General features: G+C 36.9%; 1 protein-coding gene across 4 annotated transcripts; it reads right to left on the minus strand.

Moving 5' to 3' along the window:
* Positions 1-2,329: 2,329 nt before the first annotated feature.
* On the minus strand, positions 2,330-5,593 carry LOC107671021 (protein SET-like). 4 transcript variants are annotated; one of them, XM_016463846.1, is made up of 8 exons: positions 5,299-5,593; positions 4,430-4,487; positions 4,202-4,344; positions 4,015-4,118; positions 3,821-3,934; positions 3,557-3,727; positions 3,235-3,348; positions 2,330-3,007 (listed from the first exon to the last, which is right to left on the minus strand). In XM_016463846.1, the coding sequence occupies exons 1-8, from the start codon at positions 5,369-5,371 to the stop codon at positions 2,981-2,983; spliced, it is 804 nt and encodes a 267-aa protein (XP_016319332.1). In that variant the 5' UTR covers positions 5,372-5,593; the 3' UTR covers positions 2,330-2,980. The 4 variants fall into 4 exon arrangements, with proteins under 4 accessions (XP_016319332.1, XP_016319334.1, XP_016319333.1 ...); XM_016463848.1 differs by having other exon boundaries at positions 2,330-3,001; positions 3,238-3,348; positions 5,299-5,592; XM_016463847.1 differs by having other exon boundaries at positions 2,330-3,004; positions 3,238-3,348; positions 5,299-5,592.
* Between the last annotated feature and the right edge of the window lie 3,914 nt (positions 5,594-9,507).

A 9,507-nucleotide genomic window follows, 5' to 3' on the forward strand; every position in this document is an offset into this window, starting at 1 on the left:
TAAAATAAAACTGAAAAAAAAAAAAAAAAAAAAATATATATATATATATATATATAAAGATATTTAAAAACAAAAACTAATAAAAATTACAAAAACACAAGACAATTACAAAAACTAACTAAAATGAACATGAACGCATAAAATATTCAAAATATTAACAAAAACTATAATAGTATCTCATTGATACTAAAATAACACGGTAATTCAGTTCTTTAATCACTGAGCTGAAAGTCTTTATTCTTCTATCTTGTTTTCGATCAATAATGCATGGCCTCTGTGTTTGTTTGGGTTCGGTTCGCTCTGGGCTGTTCTGGGCTGCTGCTGTGCCGCTCCTGCGGACACGAGGTGGCGGAGGACGCGGGCCTGAGGTTCGTTCCCAGCCGCCTGGCACTGTCGCACCGGAACCACACGGCGATCGGAGGGAAGCGAGTCTCCGTTCAGCTCTTCGAGAATCCGCAGGGCTTCCAGTTTGAAGTCGTGACTTTTAAGCGCGCAGATGTGCTGAAGCACTGGCCGGCGGAGGCTCACTTCACCTGGTACCCGGGTCACGCGTGGACCGTCGCCGCCTGTCCGCGGTGCAAAACACACCTAGGTGGGTGTTTAGAGGGGTTGGTATTTACTCATGAAATACATTAAAAATATTTAAAAATATTGAAGACACTGACTGTATATACATAGTATAAGTAAGCAAGTAGAGCATGGCGATAGCAACATGAAGGTGATGAGTTCATCCTAGGTTAAAATAAAGAATTAATAGATTTTATGTACATAGATGCAAATTCTCACCTTTCAGTAACAACTCAGTTTTTTTTAGATCAAAATAGGTCACCTATGAGATGTGGGGGGGGGTATCTTATGTGTGTGTGTGTGTGTATATATATACAGTATGTGTGTGTATATGTACAGTATGTATGTATGTATGTGGGTCAAAGACAAAAAAGGGTTTAAGCATAAAAACAATGTGTAATACTGCTTTAAATGGTTGTTGTTTTTCCCAAAAAAAATGTTTAAAAGTTTTTATATATATATATATATATATTCCACGCAATGTTCTCACCTTTTTTTTCTCCACCTGACCTGTTTGCATCTCTGCATGTAATAAAAGCATCTGCCAGAAACATAAATGTTAATACATATTGTTATACTATATGAAACTTGTATACAATTTTGAAGTACTTATTAATATATACTCACACTATTTATTTTATGAGCTTACACTGAGATTGCATGCAATTTTCATGCAATGTATTTCATGTTACCGGACTACTGAAGTGAAGTGCAAAACAAGAAACAAACAACTTTCCTCTTCCCTTCAAGTACATTTGATGGAGTAGTTCTCCCAAAAAGATTTTGTTTCTTCATCAGATTTGGAGAAATATAGCATTGCATCTCTGTCTCAGCAATGGATGCTCTGCAGTGAATGGGTGCCGTCAGAATGAGAGCCCAAACAGCTGATAAAAACATCACAGTAATCCACACACCAATCTATCAATAAAACTGATTTGGCTTGTAAATGATGCCTGATCTGTGCTGATTTCTCTCCTGATTCAGATGAGATGGCTTTTTCATTGGAGAAAACAATATTATGAATAGAACTATTTCAAGTTTAAAAACATCTTGATGGATTAGTTTCTTACAAACATGCAGCTTTAGGCTTCAGATGATGTTAATTGGACTGGAGTGGTGTGGATTACTGTGTTTTTATCAGCTGTTTGGACTTTCATTCTGACGGCACCCATTCACTGCAAAGGATCCATTGGTGAGCAAGTGATGTGATGCTACATTTCTCCAAATCTGATAGAGAAACTTCTACATCTTGGATGGTTTGAGGGAGTGGACATTCTCAAGTCAACTATTCTTTTAACCCAAAATGTCAGTTTAAGTAGTATAATATTTATCTTTTCTTTGATTTAGGTTGGGCGTTTCAGCCCAGTGATTGGCCCATGACAGTGACCCGAGAAGAGTTTGAAGGTTCGGACCAGACATTTGTGGCGCTCATAATTGACAGACTTCTGCAGGAACACTTTGCATCCACACTGCTGATGACACCAAAATCTTTTAGAAGTTGACGATTAGCCAAACCACACTTCATGCCATTTAATAAAGCTATTTTTATGGGGAATATTTAACATGATTAGAATGACTGGCTTTGTTCTGGACTTGACCAAGGGTATAAAATATGGCTTCCCATTGACTTTCAAATTTTCTTTGCAACTGGATGAATCCCAAACATGGCGTTTTATTTGAACGAAACCAACTGAACGGTTTTAAGTGTACCACTGCAAGTTCCTCGAGTCTGTGAGGGAAAAATTTACAAGCATGATTTGACTCCTTTTCTTGATATTTTATTTTATCAAAAATGTAATCCATTTCAAATCTGGTGAACGTCTGTAAAACAAGACAAGATAAAAATCAAAGACTCAATGATGGTGCCCACATACCCTCTTTCCTCAGCCCTCCTGAACAGACATGGTTACAAGAGGTAACAGGGATTCACTACTGTTGTCTATCTGCTGATTAAACCATGAAGGGTTTAAACACCAAGAATAAAGTAACAAAACGGTGGAGAACGCTAGAGCTAGCAGATCACAGTGCACCATGGCTTCTGTTCAATTAACCACACAAAACTTTAACAGGAAGAAATACATATTTGTACATATATTTATAATAAAAAAAAAAAAAAACACTATTCGCAAGTCTACTCCAGACGACGTGCGGCCGATAACTACAGTGTTTCGCTTTTTCGCTCGAAATGCATTTGGAAAATTGAGATGGTAGATGCCATGTCGGCAAGATTTTGCAGTCAGTTTATTTTGAGTCTGTTCGGGGAACATGGCAAGGTTAGGATAGAGGAAAGATGGAGCTCAAAACCAAAAAACAGGAAGAAGCATCTTGCTCTTCAAAAAAACAACAAAAAAGCCAAAGGAGCAATTTGGAAACAGGACTGGGGAAATGTGGATAATATTCCTCTATTTCAGCTTCAGTCATCCTCGCCATCATCGTCCTGCAATAAAAAAAAAAGACAATGGGTGATTTTTCAATTTAGAAGCACTTTTGATCGACAAAATATTTGACTAGTTTGAGGAACAAAACATGACACTTTCTAGAATTTCAAGAACTCGTTGGAAAAGGGATGGACAACAAACTGTTGTCACAAATGTATTATAAAGAAAAGCAATTCTGGCACTCTTAAATGAGAAAAAGTGCATGACAGCCTTAAATGAATGGGTTACATACATCATCATCCTCCTCTTCCTCTCCATCATCTTCTCCCTCTTCATCGATATCATCCAGACCTTCCTCGTCTTCCTCCTCATCCTCACCTTCCTCATCCTCCATGTCTGGAACCTGTTGGGGTTTGAAATGCAAATGAATGACTCATAACTTCCATTCAGCTGCATAAACTGGAAGAATTGTTCAACCACATCATTTAAATGACAGGAATGGAAACTTTCCAAGACCAAATAATACCTAGTCTACGTGAGCTTAATCTGAACATCTCTAAAGCTTTCCATTTGTATGTGGATGTTGTTCCAGATAGGAGTGCAAGTCTCACCAAGTAGTACTGAAGAGGATTCGGCCAGATGTCGTCTTTAATGACTTCGCCCAACTCGTCGGCGCCTGAATCAGAGTGATCAGTAAACCAGGTGAAGAAACTCTCAGGTTCTTCGTGTTGCCTCTTCTTGCCCGCTTTACTCGGTGTCTGACTGGACCGACTTGTGAGGTCCTGCGAAAGAAGGAAAAGAATAACATTACAAACTCATTTGACAGAATCCAGTCACAGAGTAAAGAACTCTTTAATAATAAACATCATACATACTTTTCCCGGTTTCCATTTGATCTCTGTTGACTTCGAGGTTGGGTCTCCACTTTCGTTCAGGTGAATTTCTTTGGAGAGGACTTTGTTCTCAAAATACATGTTTTCATCAAAATACTAAAAGGCAATGGAAAAGAGAGGGTGAGTTATGGAAACATAAAAGCTCTAAGCCATGAAAATCCATTTTTACCACTTACAAAATCTATTCTGTAGCCAGATTTGATGTCTTCAAACTCCGTCACCTCTACTCTGGTCAGATAGTGAAGCGCCTCCTCATCCTCCTCCCCAAGAAGAGCGGAGACTAAATAATCAAATAACATTAAATAAAACATTCATTGAACATTATGATTAAATAGTGCAATAACAGTTTGCGAAGGATCTTACCTTGTGGGTGGTTGACAAATGTTGTGACCCAGAAGTTGGGGATTTTGGCAATGAGTTCTGACCTCTTCTGGAAGAACGGCTGGCGAAGCTTGTTGTATTTCTGTTCAACTTTGAGAATTTCCTCACTCGCCTGCTCGTTCAGTCTGGACAAGATCAGAAACAAACCATTTCATATCTATTCACAAGCATCACAGACCGCGGTAATTCATTTAATAAAGTTCAACATACCTGTCGATTTCATTCTGTACCTCATCGATGTGCTCGATGGCTTCCTGCTGCTCTTTTTCTAAACGATAAAACAGTGTTAAAGAACAATAATTGCAAATACCCAATGGCTTTTCTCTCGCCAAACAATAACAAACTAGCGCAACATACGCTAAAATACTTTTATTCCCAATTTACGCGCTTTACAACGATTAAAGTAGAATTTAAAGATTTTTAAACATCACATTCTATGCATAAGTCCTTCGAATAATCAGTATTATTATTAACTGTAAAGTTTATGCGACGAGAAAGCCTTGATGCATTGAACTCATGAGGGAGCCGCGCTGATGCCGCGTGGTTTAAATGTGAACGGAATCGCGCTGCACCTGCTTCCGCCGCGAACGCTTAGCCACTGATGCGCGTTTAAAGTCGCTTTAGCGATAATTTCCACCATCGTTCGCCCGGTAAAGTGCATAAACAACCATTAGCCCGTGCTACATCATGGCGGAGACGTGGCTCGGCTAGCCTAAAGCTAAAGCACAACAACAAAGCAGCGAGCGGACGCTTCCATTCCGCACGTTTCACGCTCTTTAACTGCACGCGTTCCTTCGAAAAATCCGTTAGCGGTTCGAATAAAACAAACTCCCGCGCTTTGATTTTTGAAATGCAACGGATTTTCTGCGCGTCCTAACAGGGCTACCGGGGCTTTGTGGCGCGGCCAGAAATCAAACATGGCCTCCGCCGCCGTTCCTCCGAGAACATCCAACCACAAGCCCTGCACCTCGCCACAGTCTACAGAAACGAGTCACACTCGAGCCGCTGCTCATTAACTAGCGATAATCGCGATTAAAACCCCGCTTGAGAGAAAAGAGAAAGTGAAAATGGCCGCTTACCCGAGGTCTCGTCCCCTCCGTCGTGGTTCGAGTTCAGTTCCTTTTTACCGACTTTAGCCGCTGAGGCAGACATGATTTCACTGATCACGACGAGAGGAGTTTTCAGCGAGAATCAAGCGCTGTGGTTTTTAAACTCGTTGAGGTAGAAGATCGTCCTCCTTGAGCTCGGTTTCTGGAAACTTGTAGTAGCACAAAAAGAGAAACGAGCGCTGCTCCGCACACAAACTTACCGCGAGGGAACGAACGCAGATTCTCACGCGCTCTTTCGGACAGAACGCGCCCCGCACGAGCTCGAAAAATGAGCTCCGCCCCTTCCAGAACAACCCGCCGAGCGCGACGTCGGTCCGCGGACCCGCTCTCTGATTGGCCGGCGCCAGTGGGAGCGGGGCGGGGCTTGGAACCGCTACAAAAAGGGCGGGATTTCAACGAAGCTCTCATAACATGTCACCTGAATGTAGATAAAATGGTTCTGGACAAACCAGCACTGCAAGTGAACACACAGGCCTGTGTTTAATCAATAGTATTTAAAGGGTTAGTTCACCCCAAAATGAAAATTCATGTCGTTCCAAACCCGTAAGACCTTCGTCTGAAGGCCTGAACGTTTTTAACGCAAAAATAAACAATAACACAATACATTTTGGGGTAATTTTACTGCATAAAGACATTTTTTTGTTTGTTTTAAATCATTTAAGTCATATTGAGGCCTAATTGGAAGTTTGCCCACCTCACAAATCCAAGTTTGCAGTTCATTTCAAGACGGATGTGAATAAATAAACTGAAAGTGGAGATCAGAAACCATTTAGGATGAATTGAGTTCATTCATTGAACCATTTTTTCTGGCTTATAAGAATAATTAATTAGAGCGCCAATAAACATTGTGTGCAAAAGTTGATTTAGTCACATATAAAATTAACTTAAACCAATAAAAAAGCAAGGGTTAACTGAAACTCTTGTGAGCTATACAAACCGTCTCTCATTATGTGAACAGATATATGCAACAAATGAGTAGAAAACAGACCAAAAACATCCTTCTCTTAATACCAAACACCCAGTAACTGTGGCACAGGATGATTAACGGCCTAATTAATTTATCAAGTAGATACTGTACATGTTCCCTGCAGGTTTACTACATAAAATGTGACCCTGGAGCACAAAACCAGTCATAAGGGTCCATTTTTTTGAAATTGAGTTTTATACATCATTGGAAAGCTGAATAAATATCTGAGGGTGCAAAAATATTATCAAAATATTGAGAAAATCACCTTTAATGTTGTCCAAATTAAGTTCTTAGCAATGCATATTACTAATCAAAAATTATGTTTTGATATATTTACGGTAGGACATTTACAAAATATCTTCATGGAACATGATCTTTACTTAATATCCTAATGATTTTTGGCATTAAAGAAAAATGGATAATTTTGATCCATGCCAATGTATTGTTGGTTATTGCTACAAATATACCCCAGCGACTTAAGACTAAGCTTTAGTGCTCCAGGGTCTCAAATGATGAAAATAACCACATCACATCAGTTTTAGTAAAAATACCATCAATGTTGGGTCTAAAGAGACGCTCTGAAGAGCTCAATAAAACACCCAGAGGTCGGATCTCTACACTTTTCCTTGTTGAAATGCAGTCATACAGTCCTGTTGGTGTGTCTGATGTAGATACTCTCCCATGCTACCGTCCCGCAGACGCAGACGCAGTGCCACAGGTTGCAGATGACTCCTCTGAACATGCTTAAACATGCACGCTTCAGGTTAACTCATAGTGCATTTGGTGCATTATAAAACTCTTTATTCTGAACCCAAATGGACTGTGAATAATCAGTTTTTCACAGCATCTCGGTGTTGACTGATAAACATCTAAACTTGATCGATAGAGTCGAGCGTGTAATGAGGGGAAAGTGCAAATCAGCTTAATGAATTGCTCCTGTGGGATCAATAAAGCTAAGGCATTGCTTACTGTATGCTTTACAGTATATACTGCAGCGCTTTTCAATATTTTAGATGCCACAGACCCCCAGATACGATCATCCTCGTGAGAGGGACCCCCATTCTAAACTTTAAAATAAAATATATTTCATGTATAAAGAACCAATTACTACTGTGAAAAATTAATATTGCAAATATGGGAAAATATGAAAATATTGAAAATATTTAGTTTCTGTTACTTAACATTATGACTTTTTTTTTCTGCACACTATAACACTGTTAAATGCATAAATAGATAATTAAATAAAATATGACTTGAATAATAATTTTATTTATTGTAATCTTTTGTTATTTCTTTTAATCACATTTATTTATTTAAATCAAATGTAATTTAATCCAAATGTACGTGTATTAGTATTAGTTATTTCAATAAAACTTTATTTAGTTATTTGAATTATTTTTTTCATTTTGATCACATCTTCTATCATCTTTTTTATTATTAATGTATTTAATTAATGTATGTTTTTAAGTCAAATTGAACTTATTTATTTTAATGAAATGTATTTATTTATTATTACAAATTATTTTTATCAGATGTATTTAGTTATTTTGTAAATAAAATTGTATTAATTCATTTGTAATAAACATTTTAATTTAGTTGTTATTTATTTAATTTGAATAATAAACTGAAATTATTTTATTTTTATTGTTATGTATTTATTTTTCATCACATTTGGTTTATTTAATCAAATTTTATTATTTTAATTATATTTATTTGGTAATTTATTTTAATGAAATTCGATGCATTTTAATTTTTTTTTTCAGTTTAATCAAATGTGTTTAGTCCGTTTGTTTAATCTTATTTGTATTTTTTTTTTTTTACACACATTTTATTTTCTACGGACCCCCTAGCACTTTCTTTGTGGCCCCCGGGGGTCCCCAGACCCCAATTTGAAAACCCCTGGCATAATGCATATAATATGTGAAACTGCATTATGCAATGCAAAATATTTCAGACAGAACATCTAACATATAACATATGAAGTTTAAAAAAACACATCAAATGCATGTTCTGTTCAGACTCACCTGTAAACCCAAAGATACTGCAACAGACTGCAGGTACAGCAGGAACCATTTGTGATTCCTCTCACCAACACAGCGGTCTATCCAGGGACAATGATGGTCAAAACGCCTCACATTTTACAATGCTTGGCCCTCATCGGTTGCAGGTTCACATATAATGAGAAACAAGAAAGACTGGACAGATTTTACTGGAGGAAACACACACACTTTTAAACACAACCTATATTAAGAACACTTAAAACATAGCTATACTATTAAGCATGCGAGTACTATTCTGTGTGCACTCTTATAATAAAATACATTAACATAAAGTAAACCAGTGTAAGCTCATTTCTAAGATGAAATCCCTGGTCATGTGTTTTTATGCCTTTGATTTTGTTATTGACATTTCCGGGTTGGTAAGATTAGACTTCAAAATAAAAGTCACGTTCCTTGTCAGATTTCAAAATACGATTCTTTTAGATATTAATTGTTCTAGAACTGCGTGGTTTATGTTTGTTAAATTAAACATTATAAAATTACATTTAAAAAGTAAAATGCCAGTGTCGTGTTCAAAATTGGAGAAAGATGGGGGTAGATGCAGTGATTTGACCTGCAGATGGCAATGTGTTCAAGCTCTGATCAGAACAAAGAGGCCTACATGAAACACACACTGCAGTTTAATTACAGAGATATGATCCATAACTGTTCAGAGACCAGGTCAAATCGAACTAGGACTGAACCCGTAATCTTGTGTAAATAGGTCAGATGGTGAAATATAATATTAGCCATTTCACCAGATTATGCAAGAAAGGCATCAGCAGATTTTAAAGTGTAGCATCTACGTATGTGTATATATATATATATAAACACACACATGTATATTTTTTATAGTTTTATAACTTTGTGCAATTTCCAGAATACATTCAAACTTTTTAATTTATTAATAGTTTAAATATTAAACAATTGGAATGTTTTTCAAAATGCTTGTAGTATACACATCAACTTGTTGAATTTAATGGAGTAATTTTTAATATTAAATAAAAACCATTTTAGTGACACACATGTAAATGATATAAAATTGGGAAGAATTTCTAAAAAGCAAAACCAAAGACAATATACTATGAATATTACATTTTTATTGAAAAAATAAATTACATTATTATTTTTTTTAATTATGAACTAAAAATGTAGCCACTCTGAAACATAAAC

This window comes from Sinocyclocheilus anshuiensis, unplaced genomic scaffold (genome assembly GCF_001515605.1).
Source record: "Sinocyclocheilus anshuiensis isolate Anshui unplaced genomic scaffold, SAMN03320099.WGS_v1.1 scaffold332, whole genome shotgun sequence".
NCBI classification, from domain to species: Eukaryota; Metazoa; Chordata; class Actinopteri; order Cypriniformes; family Cyprinidae; genus Sinocyclocheilus; species Sinocyclocheilus anshuiensis.